The sequence below is a fragment of the Tenebrio molitor genome, chromosome 1 (genome assembly GCF_963966145.1).
Source record: "Tenebrio molitor chromosome 1, icTenMoli1.1, whole genome shotgun sequence".
Lineage (NCBI taxonomy): Eukaryota > Metazoa > Arthropoda > Insecta > Coleoptera > Tenebrionidae > Tenebrio > Tenebrio molitor.
Window position 1 is genome coordinate 30,924,060 of NC_091046.1, and position 26,661 is coordinate 30,950,720.

Below are 26,661 nucleotides of genomic sequence, written 5' to 3' on the forward strand. Positions count from 1 at the left end.
GAATGAAACTAAAAAACTACTATTTTATTGACGTACGAGTCGATTTTACGTTCGAAGGTCGGAATTTCATATTCGAAAATCGCGCATCGCAATGATAGATGAGTGGGAGGTCTACGAAGGTCTACGGTATTTAATAATAGCAATTAAATCTAAGGATATACGCCTGTTGGTAGGTACTATGGCGGACAATAAATTTAGGCCGGCAAATTTCTGACATTTCAAAAAAGTCAATGCAAGCGACCATTTATTGTCATTATGACTGATGTGTCAGTTTCTCAAACTGAAGGTTTTCAAGCTGTTTGGCGTTTCCTTTGCCTTTTTCGTAACTTACAGATCATGACGCACTAGCATAACTGATTTGTAGTAGCACTTCTCTCTGGTGCATTCTTCTTTTCCCAATTTTAATTTTGATTATCGCTGTCACAATGACAAGAATGACAAAAATCGAAAATGGGGTTAGTTGAACATAATGCCAGCTTCACATTTTGATGTCAACTCAATGACAGGCCGGCCTAAATTTATTGTCCGCCATAGTACTATTGGGGACAAAATATGGTGCGATCAATTAAAAAATAAATCGAGTCGGCGTGTTACCTATGGCAACCCACGCTATAGCATAGGCTCCAAAGCAAACTCGATTTATTTTTTAAATGATCGCTCGGTACTATTGGGGACAAAATACTTTGGTCGTCATTCTTCTGTCACTTCAAAACAAATTAATGTAAACCAAGCATTAACGTCAAGTCAATAGTGATGACAATTTCAAATTATTGACTTTTCTCTTGTCAAAAATATGGCACCTTCCACCATTCAAAAATTTAGAATCATCTCCCTTGTTTCTGGGGGATTGTCCATGGGTCAAATTGCCTTGTGGAAACCTTTTCAATTTTTCCTCCTAGGAATACCTATCTCCTTCAGTTGTCCATTTTTCGGTATTTAACATTTTGCAATGATAAGTTTGACAGTGACAGTGGTTGACAGTAGTAAAAAATAAGGTTAACCGTCCTAATGCTTGCTTTACAACTTTATGTCAGTCAACTGACCAAAGTAATTTGTCCCCAATACTACTTCCCTCTCTTGGTCAGTAATAGGCCATTTTCCGCCCTACTATAAGGTTTTTCTAGTGGTGTGCTTACTGAAAGTCGAAAAACAGTAGAAATGAAACTTTATCACAGTAATGGTGAAAATAATATACAATTTTTACTTTACTAAGTCCCGTGTTTGTATTTAATCCAAATACAAGGTTACTCACGTAAGATGACGAGCCTGACCAGGTAAAATTGCAACCCAAAAGACAATTCACAAAGCAATCTCGATCCCCATTACATTATCCGGCGTTATCATAATGCACATAAAAGATAGACAGCTTTTAACGTCAGCCTAATGAATGTCTAGTTCTGACAGAAAAATACCTCTCTCAACAAAGTATGATTTAATGCAATAATAAGCAATTAAATTCACAAAAGTAATGGATAAGTAGGATCATGTCGGTTCTGTTATCGTTCAAAAACATTTTCAAATACTAAATATTAACAAAAAATGCAAAGGCAGATTTACCTGTCAAACTAATAGAATATCTACTTGGATTCCTGATTTAATTTTTTAATACCAAAACACAATGAATGCTTTGTAAGGTGTATTTTGGATTGCATTGTTACCTGGTCAGGCTCGTCATCTTACGTGAATAACTCTGTATGTATCTACTGTATACCTATGCTTTGTCTTTTACTTGGTTGACCTGTAATTGGGACATCCTGTTGGTCAACTTGTCCAAATAATAATAATAATATAAGGTACCTGTTCCAAATAAGGTCCGCTCGAAAATAAGGCCCACTAATGATATTGACTTAGTTATAGAAATCTCCATACGACAACATAAGGGGTTCGTTTAGCATGAGGGCATAAAATTCGTACAAATGACCGTATCAAATATGTTCAAATTTCGCGGTAAAATAACATTGCAAAGTTCACCCACCAGTGTTGTTAAAAAGCGGGAAAAGTAAGTGTAAGATTTTAAGGTATTTACCACAAATTTCTGTTTGAAAATAGCATTGCAGTGTTCCTTGGAAAGTTCTTTTTCATTGCATGCATTTATTTCATTCTGCTTTTAGCTTATTTTCGTATCATATCTTATACCCTTTAATGTGAGCTGGTTTTAATAAGGCCCGGCAAAGACTTATTAAGACCGTAGTGGGCTTTATTCTTGAATTACTGTTTTGACAGATCAAATAAGGGAAGTTGGTATTGTCCCTGATTTGAGACCTGTGAAATGATAAGTATGCGTATGTGTAAGAATTGTTCCGTTTGGTACCAGGAAGCTTGTATAGGCCTAATAAAAGATAATGATTTGGATTATTTGTGTAGTTCATGCAAGTGAAAGTTGTTTTTATTTAAGTATTCTAGAAGAAAATGGTGTTTTATTAACTTTTATCGAGAATTTAATGGGTGGGCCTTATTGAGCACATCGTACGCAATAAGGCCCACAAACAATGTTTTTTTGAAAAAGGAATAACTTCTTTGTTATTATTTCTTTTATTTATATGTTTTATGCTGTTATGTTAAGAAAAGAATAAACTTTCATTTACAACCCGCATCCAAAGTTCTTACTTGTTTTTACTAACCGATATTTGAAAACAAAAATTAGGTGGGCCTTATTTGGCTCAGGTACCTTAGTATTTTTACCCCTAATAGAAATATTGACTAAAATTATAAATCACACCAACAAAGAATCTGTTTACAATCCACTCACAGGTACTTACACCTGCAGGTAAGAAAGCGGTCATTTTTGCCCGTTGGGTGTCACCGTGGAGGGAGTATAAACTGGAGATGGCACTAATTCAAATACGTGTACCTGCCCGCGAAAACTACAGAGCCATAAAAGGTTTCTGAATACAGACGCTACGCCAATGGTTTCCTTTGCTTTGCTTCCAGGCGCATTGTGGATTTGTGGACTGGGTCATAAAAGGTTGTTGCACGAGCTTTTAGAGGGTTCGGATTTTTAACATGGGAAGCATAAGAAATGCCATCTCCAGTCTATACTCCCTCCACGGGTGTCACCAAATGTTTGACTGAGGTTATTTAACACCCCACCGTAAATTACCGGATGGGGTGCTTTAAGCATCGTTTTCATGGTGGCTTTACAAGCGTGGCTCGCTCGGCTAGCTTGGCTTTGGAAGAGTGGTTTTCATTTTCATAGTGGCTGGTGACTTGCTACTTCAAGACAGCCACGCCAAAGCGCATGCGCTATTGAGCGAGCTAGCGTTGAACTGTCATATCAGCTGATTTTATTATGTAGTTGCGAATTCGAGCGCATGCGCAAGTTTCCAAAACCTGAGCGTGGCTTAGAAAAATAGAAATATTTCCTATTCTAGCAAAGTTGGTCGAGCGGCTTCCAAGCCAAGCGAGCCACGCTTGTAAAGCCACCATGAAAACGACCCTTTAAGATCTGTTTCTTTTTTGGTGTGATTTATGATATTAGTCAATATTTCTATTCGGGGTAAAAATACTATACATTAAGTAATGTCAAATAGTGAATATTCTCTAATGCGCGGAAAATGAAAGAAAAATCTTTGATACGTATGATACGTATTCGAATTATATTTCCCAACTTCTGTTTTGAACATTTACGTGATTCACTAAATTTTTATTCTTGTATCTTATTTTGGCGCTCGTATAAAATTCCGCTGCCTAGACTGCCTATGTTTAAAATCTGCCCTAGTTAAATTTTAGTCTATCATTAGGCGTGTGCTTTACAATAATCGTAGACCAAATAATTGTGTACCTACCGAAGAGTTAATGACAGATGTAGGCCATTTGGATAAGGTTTTTTGACATTAGCAACCGAATTTTGATCATTTTTTTAACGTTTATAAAATTTACTGCTTGAAATTTGTACCTTCGTTTCTTGTAACTCAGCGTGATTAAAGTCAAAAATTAATTGTTTGGAAACTACAAGTTAAGATGTACGGTCGAGGTTTGAGTGACAACAAAAACTAATAAATAATCCTAAAGGGGACTATGGCATTGTAAGCTTTGCAAAGGCAGGGGATTTAACCGTGGTATTTGACATAATGTGCTTCATGTTTAGTCGTTCACCTTGGTACTATGTTGGCGATTCCTCTTTAGTGCTGGTAAAAATTAGATCCCATTTCCAAATGTCCACGATTGAAAATACGGAATACTAAACTTTCGTTCTTTTTATAGGAATCTTGTCGTAAAGTCCAACGTTGTGGATTATTATAGCATTTGAATTAATCATTCCAAATGATTACAAAACGAAACCACGATGGTATACGTCAAGTTAGTGTTCTAAAAGCGGGGCTTGTTGAACAAGTAAATAGAGATTTTTTTGGTTACATAACGTACTTGAAGTCGGTTATAAATAAGTATAGCAAATCACGTGGGAAATGAAATAAAAATGTAGATGAAGTTGAAGGATATTTTGTGGAGTTCGTTCGAGCGACGTTACATCATCAGTGCTGTAGCAAGCTGTAGTATGAAATAGTATGGCGCCGGCGTTAACAAAATTACACGGCAAGGTTATTCCCCCGTTGTGGAGTGTCGGTTGCGAATCCGTCTGTAGACGCGCCACAATATTGATCTTTTAGGTTATATCCCCGAGGAGCGACTTACAGCAATTTCAGAATCTAGTGGGGATTAGACATCGTGCAGTGGTCGCGAAAGAGCACGACGGAATTCCACGCCAATTAACTCCATCTAAAGTAAAAGAGGGACTTCTTGCCCCGAAGACGACGTCCTCCGAAGCGTGTCAGTGTCGGGAAACCGGGGAAAACGGCCGTGACCGTTCAGTGGTGTATTTTGGGTGGCATAACGTTCAGTTGGCTGCGCGAAAAATCCTGTTTTCTCGTGTGTCAGTCCGTTTATTAGTCGGCAGAGCGACATATACACAGTACGTTTTAGGCACTGCGGTAGTGAGCTATGGCGGTGCCAATTGCTTGTACGCGTTTTAGCGACAACTACGATCTAAAAGAGGAACTCGGAAAGTAAGTAGGAGCATTTTGATGTCCGTATGTGTGCATTTTGTTAGGGAAACAGCCAACTTCGATGCTGCGCGGTAATTCGGGAGTGACAACATTAATGGACGGTTCCCAGCTAAAAAAATCATTCGAAAACCCCACACACCAAAATAACACCGATTTTGTAAACGCGTAACGCGCGTTTCTGTGCTAGTGGGCTATTATGCAGTGTCCGAAATTATTAAGGTCGACCGGTCGACCGAGGATTTTCCGTGAAATTTTCGGCGCTGTTTGAATATCTGCATTGCCAGTAAGAAAATCAATATAGTGAGGCTCTGCCCTGTACAGTATGACAGGTGGTTGTCTTTGAAATCACTAATTAAAGGCCCTTACACTAATCGCACTGCGATTTTCATTCACCCTTGCGGGAATTATTTTAACTCGGCCCTCAAAAACACCTCGTATACATACCTACGCATCATCGATTCTTATCAATAAATGCCGCTCTGAGCACACACCGTTTTATTATCACAAATTTTATTAGTCCATTGTAATTTTTTTACTAGTGTTTAATAAGCAGATTGCTATGTAATTTCGTGTTGTGTTTATTTTTACAAGTTGCGCTTCGCCATCTCATATTTTTCCTATTACGAGGACTGCCCGCGGTAAATTGTATCATTTTTCTCTTCGACTTTTTATTTCGTTTATTTCCCCTGGACAAACTCGCATTTCACCTTCCTTTCCTAACTCTTCCCTTAGTCTATCATGTTAAATTTCATTTACAACGAATTGTTTCCGATTTTACGGCATTTGATTGATTTTGCATTATTTTCGCGTTTTATCTTCCTCGAAGATTCCATTTTCCATTGCGGTTCAAACAGTGCTTAATCTTCACTCACTACCTTAAACTGATTGCAATAACACATTGATACGTTCCCCAAGGCTGAATACTGGATCGTATTATATAGGTAACATTGCCAAACGTATTCGTAAATTAAAAATGTCGTTGCGTAAGATTTGCAGAAATCAAACTAACATAGGTACATTTTTTCATGTTGTAAAATTATTTCCGAGATATTGACTTTGTTACACGTGGTAATCGAAGTTGGCTCTATTTATATACAGCCCATTTTTATCCACATTCGTATTAGTTCTACAAAAAAAAAAACTACAAATTCGAAAAATGACACGTTTATTTTCATTGTTATTACAGCACTTTTAGTTCATTAAGTTTTATCATTAACGGCCCTAATCTATTTTTTTTTTTCTAAATACATACATTTTACCTTTTACATGATCCTGTAGGGAAAAGAAGATGTAGAAGATTGTTAAAAATTATAAACCTTTAATAATGTTGATTTAAATTTTATCCCTAGAGTGATTGAATTTGAAACACTCACTTGATTTCACGTAGGTACCTTTTAATCTACTGTACCTAACCATGATTTTGAATAAATTTCTGTAACGTGCTAAATTTTGAAATTGGTTACCTTTAGAACATATACATATAATTGATTTCATATAAATGTTCATCAAGTGAGCTGTGCATGTGTAAAAGCACCTTTAATTTAGTTACATTACAAAAGCCACATTTTTGAAGGTCATGTCCAAGTAAATCGTTACTTGGTAAAAATACAAAGATAAAAACAAATAAGAATTACTTTAATTTAATCAGTAAAAGGCGTAACATTGCTTTTGAAAGCAGCAATATTAAAATGGACAACAGAACTGAAAAATTAGTCAAATCGAGTTCGCGCAGAGCAAGCAACTTCGAAAGTCAAAATCACCAGCTTTAGCTTTAATACCAACAGAAAATCAGATTTTCATGGCTTGCTTAGATGCACATTTATATGAAATTGAGTATATAAGGCATTCACGATCTTTTTGGGACCGAGTTGGCTATGACCATCTAGTGATTTTGTTGGCAGTACCTCGGTGATAACTACATTCCCTAAAGGAAATTGACACTTTTTGTGTTAGGTTAGGTTGTTTTCAGTTTAGGGTTATATTTTCTGAATAGGTACATTGTTGCCGGATCTCTTAAATCTGGTCTGTCCTTTTTTAATTAAATTAAATCTTTTAATAGAAATTTTTTATCGTAATAAAATTAATTTGGCAATTTTGTTGACTGTTCCTTTGACGGAAATTTAAATTATTTTTACACACTTAATAGTTTTTTAGTTCCTTACGAATATTAAAATAATAAATCTGGCAATGCGGTGGCAAGAAAATGTCGAACAGACACTGACAGGAAAAAAAGTTGTATCCGTTGCATCACTGAGTCAGTTAGTCCAACATGAAAAGAAAAAATCATAGCCAACTCGGCCCCAAAAAGATCGTGAATGCCTAATACATATTTTATAAAAACAACACTATATAGTTATTTCATAGTTGAAATCCAACCAGACTAAGGTTTATTTCACATCTATCAAAAATTTTACCTTAATTTTGTGAAGCGCTTGTACTTATCAAAATTTGGATCGTGAACTTTCGCATTCATTCTTCACTGCACTTGTTTGTAAAGTTGAATCAAGTCTTATCACTGGAATGTTAAACTGGAAAAAGTATGCAGATCAACATTCGGAGCTGGAAATCGAATAGAAAGACCTTTGGACCTTTGGTCGTATGTTTACTTTTTTAAGTCTTACTAGCCGTTCAATTCTAAGAACGTCCAAGAGATTAATGATACATATTACTCTTCGATTCGTTTTGATTATATGTAAATGTCTCAGCCAAAATTTCTAAAATTTGAGAGATCGCAAGGGTATATGCTCAATATAAATTTGAATAGTTCTGTCCCAACAAAAACGGCTTTACGTAGATTTTCATCTTCGTTTTTCAGTAAAGTTCAATATCTACTTAACAATGTTGTTATACTGTCACCACCTAAATTATGGAAGTTATTTATCTAACCAAGAAAAGGTGTATCATATCACTATAAATACGTGAAACATATGTTAAATATATTGAGTATGACACATTTTGGTAATTGTTCACTTTAACTACTTCTGGAATTTTCCGCGTTTTTTCTGGCTAGACATCCTCAGGGCGTCCTCCTAGATAGTTTCCCACCGTTCAAACCTTGTGCAAATGCCTTTTTTTCTCCCTTGTTGTGTTTCAAGGTCGCGTCAAGGTCGCGCCAATGCCTTAGTATAACTAAAGGGTAAGGAAAATAATTCATTTGCACAAGGTTTGAATGGTGAGAAACAATCTAGGAGGACGCCCTGAGGCTGTCTAGCCAGAAAAAACCCGAAAATTCCAGAAGTAGTTAAAGTGAACAATTACTCACATTTTTATTAGAATGTGTAATGTATTTTTTGATGTTTTCGGAATTTCACTTTACTATTCTACACGTATTATCCACTAGAGTCGACATTATCTAATCTGGCTACCCTCTTCACAGAACAAAATAATTTAGACATTTTTCCGATACATTTTTAAAAATTATGTAATTTATTTTTATATCTTATCTGAGCATAAACCTCTCTATCAGATTTGGTATTGACTGTGAAAGGATTGCGGAGAAGTGATCAGATTTGATAGTGAATAAGTGCAGCCGTTATTTTCGGTTTGAGATCTATTATAAATAGCAAAATATATTTTTTTCATGCATAAAAATGCCAGCGAGAATACTGATTATATTATCGGTTTTCCATGTTTATAGTAATCGTTGTCATACTTCTAGCAAAATTTGTTGTCCAGAACTATAGTATTGTACCGGTGGGTCAATAATAATAAGTATCCACCCGAATTACTTTTAAAATCACAGACTTATGTGAAAAACACCGAAACAAGTCAATTTTAGTATCGAGAGGGGGATATTACAGTGACAAATTCAGCAGCGCAACTCCTAACAAAATCATGACCTACTCCATTTTATTTTTCAATTGCACACTAATATTGGGGACATTTCGCTGTTCTAGCTTAAGTGATGTCAATTGAAACGTGTCTGTTTACGTTTCTCTCTCAGCATCATTTATTTGTTAGACATCATAGTTGTTACTTTGAAAAAGTGTACTAATTAATCGTTATTATGCGTGTGTGATAAAAATGTGACCAAAACTGATCCTGTAAAATTAAAAATGTGTTGTATAAATCCAAATGAACTACGATGTCTATAGAACTTGTTATAATTAATAAGGTTCCAAAGTATATCATTAAAGACGAGGGAAAATATTTTTATTCTGACGCTTACTGTTAACACACTTAATATCTTGTTTTCACATAATTTACAAATTATTAACGTAGAATATTGAATTTCTAATAGGCATCTTACTACATATCAAATGGGTAGTTCCTGATTGATTGACGTTGACACAGAAGCAAAAGACATAGGTAGTCATCTAAGATATTAATACATTTGACTTCATGGAAAGGCTTGGATGGCCTCAGAAAAAAATCTTTTGATTGTTCCCCGTATTGTGTATTTACTTCCGTCATCGTGCAGAAAAGGAGTACCATTAAAGTTTTTTTTAATTTCGAGAATAAACAGAATTGAGGACTAGATCTGGCAAATAGTACCGCTACTCCAATATTTTGAAATCCGTATAGTGGATAGCAGTCATAGAAACGTTGGTCTTCTGAACCGGAGCATTGTTATGGAACAGAGTTCATTTTGTCTCAATTTTTCCCTTCTTGTAGTATCGCTTACTTTGTTAATTAATTTAGCATAATACGCCTGTGTTATATTTACATACATACTTGCAAATAGTCAATCATTTACTCTGCCATCAGAATTCCAAAAATTGTTGCCCCAAATTTTCCTGTTGAGATGGTTGCACGCAATTTTCGGAGAGGTGTGACCCTGTGTCTCCACTCCACACTTGCCGTCGACTCTGGATCAATTGTTAAATGTTTACTTGTGATAATCACCTCGAGTCTTGTTGGAGCGCCTTGGAAAAGTTATAACGATAGTTTAACAAGCTATCTTAAAGATTTCATTGATTATTATCATTATTATTGGTTGTTGTACTTCACCTAGATTTAAAAAAATACCTAAAAAACGTTTTCATGAAAGATAAAACAACACAGAAAGTGTCTTCCTGGTAGACTTTGAAATATGGGTCAAATAGTACCTAAATACTAGCTACTAGCTACTTTAGGTGATCTTACAATTTTGTATTTAACATTGTTTTTAATATAATTGTGTTTATAACGAGTCTTCTAAAAAGGTTGTGGTCAAAGTCCTGGTTTTCTTTCTCATTTGAAAACACAGATCGTTCCTTTGTTGGCACGCTTTGACATTTCCTTGAGATATACGGGGTGTTCATTTAAATTTATCCTCAAAGTTGGCGTTGAAGACTCGATTGTGAACGCACCACTCGTCCGTCTGCACCATATGTCTGCACAGTGAAAACCATTGAACTACAATACAGGCTAGAACTGCCAACAAAGTTTTTACATAAAATCGTTGGCATCATGGCATCATGTACTATTGGGAGCACGGAATTTCGGGCAGACCTCAAATTTGACTGATATAACATGTGAAATAGGCTTTAGGTTCTAGACGTATTAATAATCTCATTTTATTATCTACTATTGTCACATAATATCATTTTGACAAATTGCATTCATCAATCCTGAAAAGTTGCAAGTGCTTTGATGTGATTTTCCGAAAACTAAACAGTCTTCGATTAAACTTTGGAAATCAATAATTAAAATGTAAAATAATTGTGACAGTTTATTTTGAAGTTCAGTCAAAATTAATTATTATGACCTTTATTTTATGACAATAAAGCTTAGACTACAACGGGTTTTTTTAAATGACAAATAAATTCCTGCCCGAAATTCCGTTCTCCCAATAGTACTTGCAGGGATGGAAAAATCCAGCGTTGTTGCCGCCCCCCCACTAAAGAATTAAAAACCAAATCCATGTGAAACGGAAAAAGACAGTACTTTTTCGTAGACTGTAGTGATACGATGTGAAGCCTCTGACGGCTTCGTTTACAGTGGTTTCTTCCCACTACTTTCCACAATTCCACTGCGCATCCATTTCCCAAGTATCAAGACTATCAAGCCTACATTTTGCGACCTGTACTGTACTTTCTAACTTTCGTTAGGGTCGGAAAGTTATGTGAATCAGTCTGTATGTATAACGGGAACGGGTGTTTTTAAAATTTGGCGTCGAAGAGTCGATTGTGATTGCACTATACGGATCACGGATCAGCTGTTTAAATCTTCCGTTTTTACACGAGTGGTACGTTCTCAATCGACTCTCCAACGCTAACTTTGAGGATAAATTTAAATGAACACCCGATATTATAACCTCATTTTTATCAGCATTTATTGTGTTTTTACTTTACTTTACTAATAAATGATGTAGCACTTTACACATCTGATTTGACTGTTAATGAAGCTGCACCATACGTTAACGGAAACGAGAGCAAGTAGCTATAATCGCTGGCCAAAATTTTAGTATTGTAAATCAAAGTGTACAACATTAAACGTTGTGTCACGGTCAAATTTGTTAAATTTGAGCGATTTTAACATCTGGATCTGAGTCACTCGTATCAAACCTATCCATACATAACCTTAATTAAAAAAGCGATGTTTATACAACTAAAATTTTTAATTTTGGGATCTGTTCTGTCATCTGTGTACGAGTTTTTTTTTGCCCAGCGATGGTACAGTCGAAGGACAAATAAAACTGGGACAAAAATGACAATCACATAATTCAAAATTTACAAATTTCATCATTTGCATCGTTTAATTACGGCTGTGTCACATATAGGTTAACTTTGGGATGACATATTATATAAAAATACAGGTCATTATAAATGATTGTCCCATCGCAGTAGGCGTTGGTGACGTAGTTGAATGTGCCGCAAGCCTTATAACGTGAGTGAGACTAGTATCGCTGATAGGTGGCGCTACCGGCGGTAGTGGAAATCTGCTTACTATAGTTTGTCTAACGTTGCGAAGCAGGCGGCACATCCAAAATTTGTGTGGGTTTTCATCGCCAACTGTGATAGGACAACCATTTATGTATAATGACCCTGTATATTAATATCGGGTGTTTTTTTTCTAATTTCACGTCATAGTAGGCGTTGAAGAGTCGATTATGAACGCACTATACAGGAGTGGTGCGTTCACAGTCGACGCTCCAACGCCTACGAGGTGAAATTTAAAAAAACACCCGATAGTAATATAGAGAAACATCAAAGCGACACTGACAAATATATTTTGTCAATTCAATAGTCTGATACACATAGATTAAATTTTAAGTGTCCCAGTTTTATTTGTCCATCGACCGTACCAGGTTACATGACCACAAGTTTTTTCGACGCTTTTTATAACATTTCTGGTGTAATAATAATTCTGTTATAATTTTTATATCGCAAAAAACTAAATTGATAGCGATGCGTCTTATTATTTTTGATCGAATTGAGGAGGTATTTTTTATACAGGGTTATTCACGAGAGGGGTATTTCTGAATTTCTTTTTGCCGCAACCTATTATACACATTGCAACAATATCTTGATTTCAAATTTTGAAAATAATTATAACTATATCCACGACGGCTCTTAGTCCTGTCGCTTTGACGTTAAAGCAAAAAATCTTTGTCAATTCGAAAAATTTGTTTTTACAATAACGACGAAAAGACTGATATGCTCCCATTTATGGAGAACGTGGAAAGAATTCTGTCGCCGCTGCGGATGTTTACAAGCCGATGGTAGACACTTCGAACACCTTTTACATTAACTTAATTTGTTAATTTATTTGTTGAATTTTGATTAAATACAGGTTATCTGCCAATCTGACATTTCTGACAAATCTATTCAACTTACTTTGATTTCTAATTTAAAAGAAATAACACATTTGATTTAGTAATCACTGCCATTGTATTGTTGGTTGCGGTAAAATAAAAATTCAGAAGTACCCCTCTCGTGAATAACCTGTATGTATAGTGAAATTTTTTTAATAAACAATTGTCAGTGTCAAAATCAAGTAAAAAACCATACTGTACCACCCTAAAATTTGGACATATGGACCAGCTGTATAACAATTTGACACCAAATCATGGTTAAGGTTATGTTCACTTCACTTCCCGGACCTGTTTTCCGCGAATTTATTTTCAAGACAAATTTAATGAGAAATCAGGAGAAACCTTTTCGAATTTGAAATAAACTCTCGCTCGTTAGGGCGCAGGCTCATTTACATAAAAAAATGTTGACACTCAATGTGACCAATCGTATTATCATGAAAATCACAGTTTGGCTCATACCAACAAGACAACGTTTTGACAATTGTTTATTAAAAAAATTCAACTATAGGTATACATACTTCATTCTTTTCCCATAAAATCGATGTTAACATGGCGCATTAATAATAACATAAAACAGTTTCACTTTGAAGAACATTTTCGTAGCAAATGATGTTACCTAAATTTTGTTCATTTGCAATTATTACGTGATTTACAAATTCAAAGTTATAGAGGAACTGTTTAAATTTAGCTGCTATTAATAGCTGTAACTTAAGCTCTGTATTAAGGAGATTATAAATGCAAATTTGCTGTGTAATAACTTTGTATTTTCACTTCTATATCGTTGTCAAAAATGTTTCTTTTAAATCCTCAACTTTGTGTTTAATCACACAGTAATGAAAATTAAACTTCAAAGGTCTTCCTTCGCCCGTACCCACCTTTCGCTTTGCATTAAAAGTTTCCTAAATTATAAAAGTTCTTGCAGAATTTCTGCTTACGATACCTACAAAATCAAACACTTTTTAACAATAAAATTGTTATCGCCTCTATAGGCTTTTCATAATTAAGTTCGTTAAAAAACTTCCACATTTTGTGGAGTTTTTACATGACGTAATAATAGGTATGAATAAATTAATAACTGGCTATATACAGGTCGCTACAAAGTATGGCAACAGTTAAATATCTCGAGAATGGTTTTTTGGAAATCCTTGAGATTTGGTGTGGAGTTAAGAGCATTTAAATTCTATTCTTTGCAATTTTTTCAGTTTTATACCATTATTTGTTTTCGAGATACAAAGCTAACTAGATTTTTTTTAAATGGCAACAGGGGTTAATTTTATGATTTTTGAAAAGAGATTTTTTTTCTGAATGCAACGATGTATCACATAATAGTTTACATAATAACCCTAAAAATTTTTTTAAAAATTTAATTCAAAAATAAATAAACGTAGCTACCGTTTGAGGCTCTTTTTATTAAACCTATCAAACCGTTTGTTGGAATTCTTTGAAATTTGCTACGGAGTTAAGGGCATTTAAATTCTATAATTTGTAATTTTTTTGAGTTTAATACCTTCATTTGTTTTGGAGATACAAAGCTAACTTGAATTTTTTTAAATGGCAACAGGGGTTAATTTCATGATAAAGAGTGTTTTTTTTAATTCAACACTGTATCACATAATGACCGTTTCATTTTTTGTGTGTCATCAAAAGTGTCATCACTTCAGCACAGCTTCGTCTCCTATCACCATATCCAATCATCATTAGAACTTCTATCCGCTCGGTTTCACTTAAATAAGGCATTTTTATAATAAATAAATAAGTAATAAATAAATTAATAATAGAAACTGTTTTCAAAAATAACTGTTTATTTATTTTTGAATTAAAATTAAACATTTTTTTTTGACCATTCTTATGTAAACTATTATTACATGTGATACATCGTTGAATTCAGAAAAAAAACCTCTTTTCAAAAATCGTAAAATTAACCCCTGTTGCCATTTAAAAAAATTCAAGTTAGCCTTGTATCTCGAAAACAAATGAAGGTATAAAACTGAAAAAATTGGAAAGAATAGAATTTAAATGCTCTTAACTCCTTACCAAATCTTAAAGATTTCCGAGAAATCATTCTCGAGATATTTAACTGTTGCCATACTTTGTAGCGACCCTGTATAATCACTTTGTTTCGTGTAAGTTTTTCGTTTAATAGATATATGTTTAATTGCCTCTACTTATATCAACGATTTCGTAAGAATGATTCGACAAAAATACGTGCTTTTAATGAAAGATAATAAGTTCTAATTCTCTAGCCGACTTAAACCTTGTTAGAGAAGTATAATCGTTACGTCTATTAATGTGGACGTCTGGATTCTTCGATTTTCCGTTTTATTTCTTTTTTGTGTGTACGTGTAATATATTTTTAGATGTCATTGTACATTACCTGTTAATTTTGACTAGAATAAGGTAAAAATAAGCTTCAAAATAAGGTATAATAAACTAAAGCTTGTTTGACACGATGCTAAATTTCGTAGTAAATTTGTTAGAAAATAAGAGAGACCCTCGACAGGACCAATGAACGATCAGGATCATAGTCTGTCTTTGTCAGATCCTGATCGTTCATTGGTCTTCTCTCATTTACTAGTAAATTTTCTCAAAAATTTAGTATCGTGTCTAACAAGCTTTATACAGGATTATTCACGTAAGATGACGAACCTGTCCAGGTAAAATTGCAACCCAAAATACGATTTATAAAGCTATCTCGATCTCTTTTACATTATCATAATGCACACAAAACATAGATAGCTTTTAAAACGTCAGCCTGATGAATGCCAATTTCTGACAGAAAAATACCTCTCACAACAAAGTACGATTTAATAACAATAATAAGCAATTAAAATCACAAAAGTAATGGGTAAGTAGGATCATGTCGGTTCTGTCATCGTTGGAAAACATTTTCAAATACTAAATATTAACGAAAAATGCAATGACAGATATGCCCATCAAACTAATAGAATACCTTCTTTTAATTTTTAAATATCAAAACATAATGTATGTTTTGTAAAATGTATTTTAAGTTGCCTTTTTACCTGGTCAGGTCAGGTCGGGTCAGGTCAGGCTCGTCATCTTACGTAAATAACCCTGTATAAACTCTGTCCACTGATAGATTGCTTAACAAAGGTTACTAAAAGTGTTCACTCTACGCTACAACAAATAGATCCGGCGCGAAATTTAAAAAAATTAAAGAACAGGTTTACACGTGATGTTTTATTATTATTCTGCATGTTTGCACTTAGGAAAGACGAAAGAAAACTTCAGTATAGCAGGGGTAATATATTAGGTTTTATTAATACAGGGTATTTCACGAGTGATAATGTGCCCGACGGATTTAAAAATGCAACGCACAATACATTTTCGAATTTCCGAAAAAAGCTGGCTACTGAAATGAAAATATCCAGCTTTTTTCGGAAATGGCTAAAACAAACAAGAGATTATTTAATATTTAATGTATGAACAAAAATTACCTCTGTAATGTTTGTAATGTCACTTAAAGTGTTCATTATGCTAGATTCTTGAGGCACGCACTCACTTCACAAATTCAAAAAAATCAACAAAAATCGCAACGGAGGAGATCAAAACAGCAACACGATCAAAACTAATAACTTTTAAAACCAGAGGAACGCAAAACAAAGATCGAAAGATGAAAAATCGCAAATCTAAATGCTTAAATCACTTGACGGCACTGACAATTTCAAATTTGAAATGTCATATAATTTATTTTTCGCCTGGGTTTCATAAGAACCAATGAGAATCAGTGGCGCGAATGTTTCAAGAACACAATCTATGATACTTTGTTAATGTTTTAATGTTATGATTTGGGGATTTTTGTTATCTACGGATATTTAAAAAAGTGCATTCTATCAGTGGACGTAGTCTACCTTAACCTTATTTTTACCTTATTCTAATTTTAAAATTAATACTCGTAGGTAATGTACTGTCGCGAGCAATAAATTTTGGTCGTCAATGTCATTTCAAAATTTGGTTAGATTGTCACAGATTTAAAACATTTCCTAGCCTAATTATGCCCATGTCAACAAAGTGGCAAAAAAATGAGAAAAAAAATTACAATTAATGTCATACAACATGATGATAGGTTATGATATTTACGACTGTTTTACAATGGAGTATTTTCGATTGCGTCAAGGAATGACCTTGACGACCAAAATTTATTGCTCGCGACTGTAAGTACAATGACAAAAGTTTATGCTTTTTAAGTAGTTTGCATGAGAATATACTCGTACCTGTGATATTTTACCTGGATATAAAATAAAGAATTTAATTTCGTTTCAGTTATCTCTGTCCGCATTTAGTTTTTGGATTTTCACAAATTTAATATTTTTGAATTTCTGAATTAGTTTGTTCCAAAGTGAGAAGGGATACGATGATTGTGATCGACGCAGTTTTGTACCGAATTAAAACATTCATAGATATCACATATTATTGATACGTTTTTGATGGGAGCTAGCCGTCAAATCAACGTCATATCAAATCGCTCTGCTACTGAATGCGCCCAGTCGGTTTCGGGAACCTGTTTATTTGTTTATTTATTTTTATTCATGATATAGTCTACCCGTATACAACTCGAGGATGGAAAATTCTCGATTATACTCGACGTGTTTCCGGGCAACACGTCTCTTATAATCGAGAATTTTCAATCCTCTAGTTGTATAATATCGTGTGTTCAAATGAAATCCTGGGCTGAGTAGGCGTTGGAAAAATCAAACCGTTTGTAACAGTGTGGTCTGAATTTCCCGCCGTTTGACATGAATGACATTTGTTTATGTCATTGACCTACGTTTGTGGTTTTTCGAACTTCGTCTTTTGTGGTCTCCCAGTGCTTCCGAGAATTTCAATAGTTTGATTTTCGTTTTTTTTAAAACCCAGACCTGTTTCCGATTTTTGCAATTGTGTATGAGCAATTTCGACAAACTCTCCATCTTTGTTTAAATAATTTTCGAGAAAGTGGTACTATTGAACGAAAAGAAGGAAGTGGCCAAGTAAAGAAACGTACTCAGGAAGTAATTGGGAATGTTCAACAAATAATGGAAGATTCACCTACAACTTCAATTCGGCATTTGTCACAACAGGTTGATCTTTCTGTTGGAACTTGTCAAAAAATTTTAAAAGAAGATCTGCATTTATTTCCATATCGGCTCACCGCTGTCCAAGAGTTACATGTAAATGACTTCCCCCAAAGACTAAACTATTGTCAATGGTTTTTAAACACAATAGCTGATGATGTTTTAGAACAAACATTCTTTACAGATGAAGCATATTTTCATTTGTCAGGCTACGTAAACTCACAAAACATGAGAATGTGGAGTTCACAAAATCCACATTTTTTTACTGAAGCTCCACATTACCCCCAAAAAATTGGAGTTTGGGCTGCTATTAGCCAACGTAGGATTATTGGCCCATATTTTTTCCAAGGTAAATTACTGTAATCATTTGTTACTCATGTTTATTATCTCAATTATGGAGAAAGATATCGTTTTTAAATGAACTTCATGATGATGAACTAATTTATGGGTATTTTCAACAAGATGGCGCAACAGCGCATACAACTGGCGCTACAATAAACTTCTTATCCAATTTCTACGCTGACAGGCTTATTAGTCGAAACACACTCAATAACTGGCCTCCCAGATCTTGTGATCTCACACCCTGCGATTTTTTTTTGTGGCCATTTCTGAAAAATTCCATTTATAACACCCCCATAAATGATCTGGCAGAACTTCAAAACAGAATACGGATGAAAATTGATCAAATAAATGAAGATCCAGTGGTTCTTGAGCATGTCATCAGAAATGGAGTTAGAAGGCGGGCTACGCTATGCTTACAACAAGAGGGTGCACATTTTCAGCATTTATTGTGAACGTCTGCAATAAAAACTCATATTTATGTCAAGTTGTGCTTTATTTAGATCTAAACATTTTTCCAGGTAATTAATTTACCAAAAAGTTCTCCACTTCCCAAAATTCGTAAAATCTTGCTGAAAATTTCTGACATCGTGGGTTACTATCCAATTTTAAAACGCGACAATTTACATGATGAACCACTGGAAAGGAAACGCTGTGCACGTGTAGGTACAGTTTTGGCATTTCAAAGTTTCGTTTCATGGGTACCATCATATGCATTGAGATGAACAACTTTAATAAAATCCCAGACACTGTGCTTGAAAATGCCCTAATTGGAACATCAGATCTGTTTAATCGGAACATAATTGAACATGTTTGTTTTCATGAAAGGATGTCCTTAGATATTTGCTTCGAGAATTGGAATCGTTTGTTACTCTATTTTTAGTGAACAACATTGCAAAGAACGAACAAAAACAGAAATATTTTTTTGTTTATACATTTTAGGTTAGCTGTCAACATACTCTAATTACTGAATTATAACTGTCAATCTACACTTTAAAAAAGCACAACAATTGACGGTTTCCAACGCCTTCCCAGCCCAGGATTTACAAATTTGTTACCATGGTTTCAAAAAATTGGACCGAATATTCCCACTCGTGGAAATTGTATCGGTGATCCCAGCGATAATTTTTAACAAATGAATGCAGCCTTCAGAATTGCTTCCAAATGGACTCACGTGTCTTTTTTGTGTTGTTGGAAACATTTTCTTCGATTTCTGCCTTAATTTCTTCTTCCGATGTGCTGTCAAATTGCCAAAGTTGGTTCATGGAATAGTCCCCCGAATACAACTCGCAGTCCAAATTATGTAGACTATTTTTCAAACTGGTTTCGCTCATTCAATTGTGCTTGGAAATCTCACTTGTGCTGACGCACTCGTGGATTCATTCCCAAGCACAATCGATAATTCGTGACCAGTTTGAAAAATAATCGACATAATTTGAACTACTCGTGGTGTTATAAATGAAAATTAAACCTGAAATAATTTAATTATGCAGGGTGTTTTCGAAGTTGAGGTGTTCCTTGTAACAGGAGGTACTATACATTATTCTTAAGAATTTCAGCCTAAATCGTCTTAGTAAAATGTTTGTATTAACGGAGATAATTGATTGCATATTTTTGAGTCCGGTCCTGTCTATTTCTCCGCTTTACTAGATTAATAAACTGACGTGGCCCAGGATGGAATCTTTCCGAAAATCGCTCTGCGTACTCTCTGGACGCCGCAGCTATATTCTGATAGCATTGCCCATACTTTAGCAACATATCTGTGAGCTCGTTATTTTCGTAACGATTAATGGCTAATTAGATGATAATTCTGACAGTATTTTTAATTAACGTCTATGCTCATTTGATTTTTTTTTGTTGCTAACAAATCAGCGCAAAATTAAACAGGACCGGTTTAAAAAATTTCAAAAAAATTAACTTATTGTATCTTCATCGCCGTACACATTTTGCTAAGGTGATTTTGGCTAAAACTCTTTAGAACAACGCATACTATCACATGTTAAAAGAAACGCCTCAACTTCGAAAACATTCTGTATGTATGATATTGTTTTACAGACTTTTTTGCATTTGTATTCTTTTTATTCAAACCTATTGGTATTATTTATCTTCAGTCCTTCTAATGTAATTTGCTAATAAATACTTATTTACTCTATCGGTTGTACTCTTAGAAATTAGAACAAATTTGTGGCTTTTGCATGACGGTGCTGCCTGTCACAGTGCTCACATTGTACGTGATTGGCTGAATAATAACTTTCCGGAACGATGGATTTGAACTAATGGTGCAGGTTTGTGGCCAAGTCGCCGGACCTTAATCCCTGTGCCTTTTTTCTATGGGTTTATGTGAAGGAACCAGTACACGCTGTTGCAATTTATGCTGTTGAACAACTAGAGCAACTTTTACTTTCAACTAATAGTTTAACACTTCGTTAATTTGAAGAAAACAACTAAAGTCCATTCAATAAACATCTGGACTTTCAAAATCAAAACATTGCATTGTTAGGTTGGTTAAATCACTAGTTATTTTAATATTGCCCGGTCGGTATTTGTGATTCTTTGATTTTTCAAACTATTCATTTGTCTAAATTGACATTGTCAAATAAATTGCAAAATTATTTAAGTATATTTTGTAAAAAGGTTAAAATGGAAGGTTCAAAACGAACTAAGGTGGTTCTATTGGCGCGACAGAAGAGGGCCGTAACAAATTATTATATTATAAAGCCATACCTTCAACAACCCAACAGCATCTTGCATTGTGAAAACCTAATTAAAGCTGATTGGTTAACTAAAGTCCAATCAAAAATCAAAAAAACACCACCTGTTGCTTTAGGTTGGTAAAATTTAAAAAACCCTAGGTAGATATTTTATCATACTATGTTTGTAACTATAAATTATGACATTTTTTTGATAGAAAATAAAATTCAATTGCTTTTAATTTCGTTCATATTGTTTTATTAGCAGCACTTTTCATTTATTTATTGATTCTTATTATTTTTACTTAAACATGCCCAGAAAAACAAGACACTTAATAAACATTTAACCTCAAAATTACAAATCTCACCAAATTTTACACTAGACAGCGTTGCCGATAGTAATTATCGAGGAAAATGCGACGTTGGTAAAGTCTATTTTTTCCTGGTAGGCGCGTGCGTGCGCATCTCCGAAAGGTAGAATCACATAGCTAAGATTTTTAGCAGGATGCAGGAATTGTTAGTATTTTTGGTTGCATATTATCTAGGGGGATCAGTATTTGGGGTTGCATATTAAACTCATGTTTACGATTAAATTTTTGTATAATTTGTACAATGTAAACAAAAAAGTTTATGAATAAACTCGTGGAAAAATTGATAACAAATATTATATGTACATTTTTTATTTTTTACACACAGGAGTTAAATTGGGTACAAAACAATTTAAAAAAATAAATAAAACAAAACAATCAACAGCGCACTTTTCACCTAAAAAAAATTACAGTGACGTCGACAAAAATTGACAGTTCACATGAAAGCGGCAAAAATTTCATAACATGGACATGGCCTGCTTCGACTACAATCATTTATAATAACCATTATCTTGCAAGAGAAAAGGTCTCCCTTCTTGGCGTATTTTTTTATTTCCCGTAAATATCTTCTTGGCTAGTTATGTCTTCTCTTTCTATTAACAGGCTTTTTTTGTTTCGTTATTTGTGCTATTTGAAATAAAACATAGATTTCAATGTTTACAGTTAATTGAAAACAATGTATGTACTTACTTGAATTTTAATTCGTGTAAAACATTTAAAGCTTAGAACGACTGATGTTTGGAATTTCTTCATTGTTTTGCTCTTCCCTGTACACAGCATCAATTGTAGGAATTCTGTTTGCAGAGAAAAATGAGTGCACTGTTTTTCGAATGAGATATTTTTGATGTTCATCCAATTGAATCATACATTTCCTATCAGGTTTCTTCGGTGCCTGTAATTGCCCACACTTCTTTTCTTCCACCAAGTATCATTGAATGGTTTTAAATCCACAACCTTCAACACAAAGTAATTAAGCTGTGATACAACAAAAAACTCAGAAATCAATACCAGTATAATCTGCAGTTTTTTCCATTTGAGCCGTCTTGGTTAACTCGGCAAAATCCTTAGAGATCCCACGAAATACTTTAACGATCATTTCTTTCTCGGCTTGTGAGAAATTTGCTATAAATATGAATTAATAAAAAACTGTTACTTGATGTTAGCATAAATCCAACTTACGCGATTTATTTGGTGATCGAAATTAAGACATCTTGTTGACATATAAAAACTTCTTAACCACAAAGAACTGTTTTTTTAATAAATAAACGGACACAACACAAAACACGAAAGGAAAACTAAGACACGATGAAACAAAAATGGCAGCTTGGGCCTGATTGACAGTGACAGTACAGAAAACTGCAATATTGCACATTTCTCTAGTGTAAGTAGAAAAATAAAGTAACCAATAGGAAAGTCGCATTTCGTTGCAGGATTTTGTAAATGCGCACGCACGCGCCTACCAGGAAAAAATAGACTATAGTTGTTTGATTTTTGAATGGACTTTATAATGTTCCACTCATAATATTATCTTTATCAGAATCTGACTCAGATATGAAAAACGATTTTCAACTTTGGTTGTTGTTTAGTTTGTTACCTGTTTTCAGTTTGTCCTGTGTCACCTTCTGTTTTTCTTTGTTTTTATAAACTTTATTAAGTTGCTCCAGTTCTTTTAGTTACTGCATTTCGCTTCAGGTGTTCAAAACATTTTTAATTCAATGATTAAAAAGGAAAACATAACTTAATACTCTTAATCGTATATGAGTATCTTATGCTACGAGTCTTATAAAAAGCATTTTGTAGCACGCGCGTAAGTGCTACAAAATGCCTTATAAACGAGATATCATACACTATTTTTTCTACTTTGTACCTTTTAAACTATCTTAAGCGAAAATTAACAATTTTTCAAATTTGGGGAATTTTGTCGTGGTTGGCAACAAATGTCATTGTTTGGAAGATTCAAATGGCGCCATTCGACGACACAAATAAAAGCACAATAGTTCGCGGTGAAAGCAATTTTCACCAAAATGTTGTGGACAGCAATTTACCAGGGATTAGTCTGACTGGCCAAGACACGTTTAATGTTTGCAACAATTATAACGGGTGACTATTAAAATTTTCACTTTGGGTTGGCTATGGATCATTCTTTGTTTCCAGTTGCACCTTAGATAGTGACAAGTTTGACACTTCAATTAATGTTTTTTCTCTTAATTTGGTTATGTTTCAATTGTACTGACTGACATTTGTCGTTCGTTCTTGTGTGTCTAAAGTAACAGAAAAAAATAAAAACTCATTCAAAGCCAACTCTAAGTGAAAATTTTAATAGTCACCCGTTATATTCCACGGAAACAACAACTTAAATTAAAATTCGTTTTGTTTTGACGTTTATTTTGACATTTCATTTGCGTCATGCCAACGTTGAGAAGGTAAATTGCACTACTCTATTTCGATACGCAAATTTCTATCATAGCACGCAAAATGCGTGTCGTAATAGCTTTCATATACCCAAAGTAGAAACAATAATTTATTATACGAGTTTTATAAGACACCATTTTGTCGCACGCGTTTTTTAGAGCAGGAGGAGCGCAGCGACGAGTGCTATACTATAAACAAACAAGTGCGATAAAATGGCTTATAAAACGAGTATAATACAATATTTTTTCTATTTTGCCCCTTAAATTTAAAAAAAGTTCAAAACATAATGCTAGGAAAATTATATTTGGCAAATATAAAGGTTGGTAACGCTGGTAAATAAACGAACAATTTAAGTTTTGAATTTAAAGTGTCCTGACGGGCAGTGATTACATAGCAACAACTCACTATAAGTCACTGCCAACATTAAAAATTTAGGTAAATGTTCCTGAAACGCCTATCGAAAAGAGCTCCTTTTCGAAACCCGTTTGAGTGTTATACTGACTGTGTTATAGGTGCAAAAAAGAAAAAATATATTTTGTTACTAGATTTTGAGGTGGGTACATTCTAGCGAAAAAAATGTATACCCAAGTACAGTCAAAACAAGCAAAGGCCCCAAAAATTAGAATCCAAATGGGTTAAATCGAGGATGGGGGACGCCATCGTATTGGAGCCAATCAGAACCAGCTTCACATAAACGCAGATGTAGCTCCACAAAGACAAAAATACAACGGGACGGAAGGACTCCTTCAGGAAAACGCGCGTCGTATCGTCGCCTTGCCGCTCTTGAATTACCACGTCCTTTGCCATAGAGTAAATGCAAATCGGCGTATTCTTGTTTTGTGAACTCCATAAATTTTTGTAGGATTCGCAAATTTAAAATTACACTTGACAAATGTCTTAGGTGTTACAGGTACCTACCGTTGCTAAAGAAATTGCAGCCAAGCAGCCAGAATTACCTTTTTAAACCTGATTCGCTCATTAACGTACAGCAAATTGTGACCAAATTTTCAATTATTTTTAACTAGAAAACGAAAAGACTTTTGTTAGAAACATTTTTTTTGTGAATGAGTTCTACTCATGGTCACCTATTACTGGATTTCTTTTGGCAGGTTATATCGGGACCACCTGTACAGGGTGATTTTGAAAGTTGTGCAGATATTTTAATCACGAGCTACTGGCTTCATGTAGAACTAGGAAAAAATGTTAAAAAAATTCCATGTCAAAAAATAAAATGACATTTATTTTTTGAGCTACAATTTTTTTAAATTGCTTTTAGTCTTCTACGTTGTCAAACAACCTCGTAGGTAAAATTTCGGCACATTTCAAAAATACATCCTGTATATCATATTTTATAAAACGTACACCAATGCGGTTTCCTTGTTTTAAAGCATATTTCCTATAGGTTACTTCGCATTGGCGTATATTTGATAAAACATGATATACAAGGGTGTATTTTTAAAATGTGCCGAAATTTTACCTACAAAGTTGTAGGACAACGTAGAAAACTAAAAGCAATTAAAAAAAATTGTAGCCCAAAAAATAAATATCATTTTATTTTTGGAGGAATTAGACGGATCGCTATAGGAAACTGTTTACGAAGATTGACTTCAAAGCTTGCTTGTTTTCAAAGTCGTAATATTGTAAATTCGTATTTATCTCCACACCAACTTGGAGTGGCAACTAAGCTAGGATGCGAAGCAGCAATTCATACTACACGTACCTTTGTGAATAACGACCTAAACCGTAGCAAATTTGTTCTTAAATTAGATTTCAAAAACGCATTTAACTCAGTCGAACGAGATTGTATTCTAAAAGAAGTCCAATGTCATACCCCACTTCTTTACCCTTATCTTTATCAATGCTATAGGAATCCTTCAACTTTATTTTTTGGTGATCATTTAATTTCTTCTTCTGTTGGAGCTCAACAAGGAGATCCTTGTGGTCCTATGATTTTTAGTCTTGCCATTCAACCAATTATTTTATCTTTGAATTCTGAACTGAATATTTGGTATTTAGATGATGGAACCCTAGCTGATTACCCAGAAGTAGTTTTGTCCGACTTTAAGAAAGTTATCAATTTTTCCAGAAAAATTGGTCTTGAATTAAACTTTAACAAATGCGAGATCTTTAGCTGTTCTGGAGACACAGATTTAAAAATCATTAAGGAATTTCAAAATTTAGCACCAGGTATTAAAATTTGTGACCGAGGAAGTTTATCTCTTTTACGCTCTCCAATCTTTGACCAAGGCTTCAAAAACACTGTCGAAAAAACTATTATTACAGTTGAAAATCTTTTAAATAAAGCTGAATTTCTTAGCAGACACGTGGCTTATACCTTAATCAAGAACTGTCTTTTCATACCAAAATTTAATTTTTTATTAAGATCAACTCCTTTTTGGAAATTTTCTAATTACGTTAATTCCATTGATTCTTCTTTAAAGTCTTCTTTAGAAAAAATACTTAATTTACGTTTAACTGATTTACAATGGTGTCAGTCCACTTTACCGATTAGATTTGGTGGACTGGGAATTCGCCGCATTTCCGATATTTGCCTCCCTGCTTTCCTATCTTCAGTTCATGGTGTTAAAAAGCTTGTTTCTCAATTATTAAATTCAAAGGATAATGAGCTTATTATTCACCATTATGATGAAGCTTTAGCAGTCTGGGATGTAGAAAATGAGAACGAAAGACCAACAATTCCACAATTTCAGAAGAATTGGGATAATATCAATATCAAAAGAATAATTGACAATGACTTAATCTTTAATTCATCCAGGGACTTGGCTCGTTTTAAGGCTTTGCAATGCAGAGAATCAGGATCTTGGTTACATGCAATACCTTCTCCTAATATTGGTACTCTTTTAGATAACACTTCCTTCCAAGTTTGTATTGGTTTAAGATTGGGTTGTAATCTTTGTACACCTCATATTTGCAAATGCAATGCGAAAGTTGATGAAATTGGTATTCACGGTCTAAGTTGTTCCAAAAGCAGTGGTAGATTTTCAAGACACACTGAAATTAATTCTATTATCAACCGGT

General features: G+C 34.2%; 2 protein-coding genes and 1 long non-coding RNA gene across 22 annotated transcripts in view; 2 read left to right on the plus strand and 1 right to left on the minus strand.

Moving 5' to 3' along the window:
- The first annotated feature begins 4,675 nt into the window (after nt 1–4,675).
- CaMKII (Calcium/calmodulin-dependent protein kinase II) overlaps nt 4,676–26,661 on the plus strand; it is a 140,249-nt gene continuing 118,263 nt past the window's right edge. For 5 of the 20 annotated variants that reach the window (XM_069055660.1, XM_069055671.1, XM_069055685.1 and 2 more), the window contains exon 1: nt 4,683–5,003. In XM_069055660.1, coding sequence (XP_068911761.1) covers nt 4,939–5,003 — 65 coding nt within the window. In that variant the 5' untranslated portion in view covers nt 4,683–4,938. Of the gene's footprint in view, nt 5,004–26,661 lie in introns of all 20 variants that reach the window. The other 15 variants (XM_069055702.1, XM_069055694.1, XM_069055710.1 and 12 more) reach the window with 9 other exon arrangements.
- On the plus strand, nt 17,610–18,639 carry LOC138137688 (uncharacterized; the record flags this gene model as incomplete). The annotated part of the gene is made up of 1 exon (XM_069057204.1): nt 17,610–18,639. A coding segment is annotated over one exon (567 nt), but the record flags the coding sequence as incomplete, so codon positions are not given.
- Nucleotides 21,507–25,071, minus strand: LOC138136620 (uncharacterized). The gene is made up of 4 exons (XR_011161367.1): nt 22,390–25,071; nt 22,219–22,332; nt 21,901–22,164; nt 21,507–21,837 (listed from the first exon to the last, which is right to left on the minus strand). It is a non-coding gene; the product is annotated as an uncharacterized lncRNA (long non-coding RNA).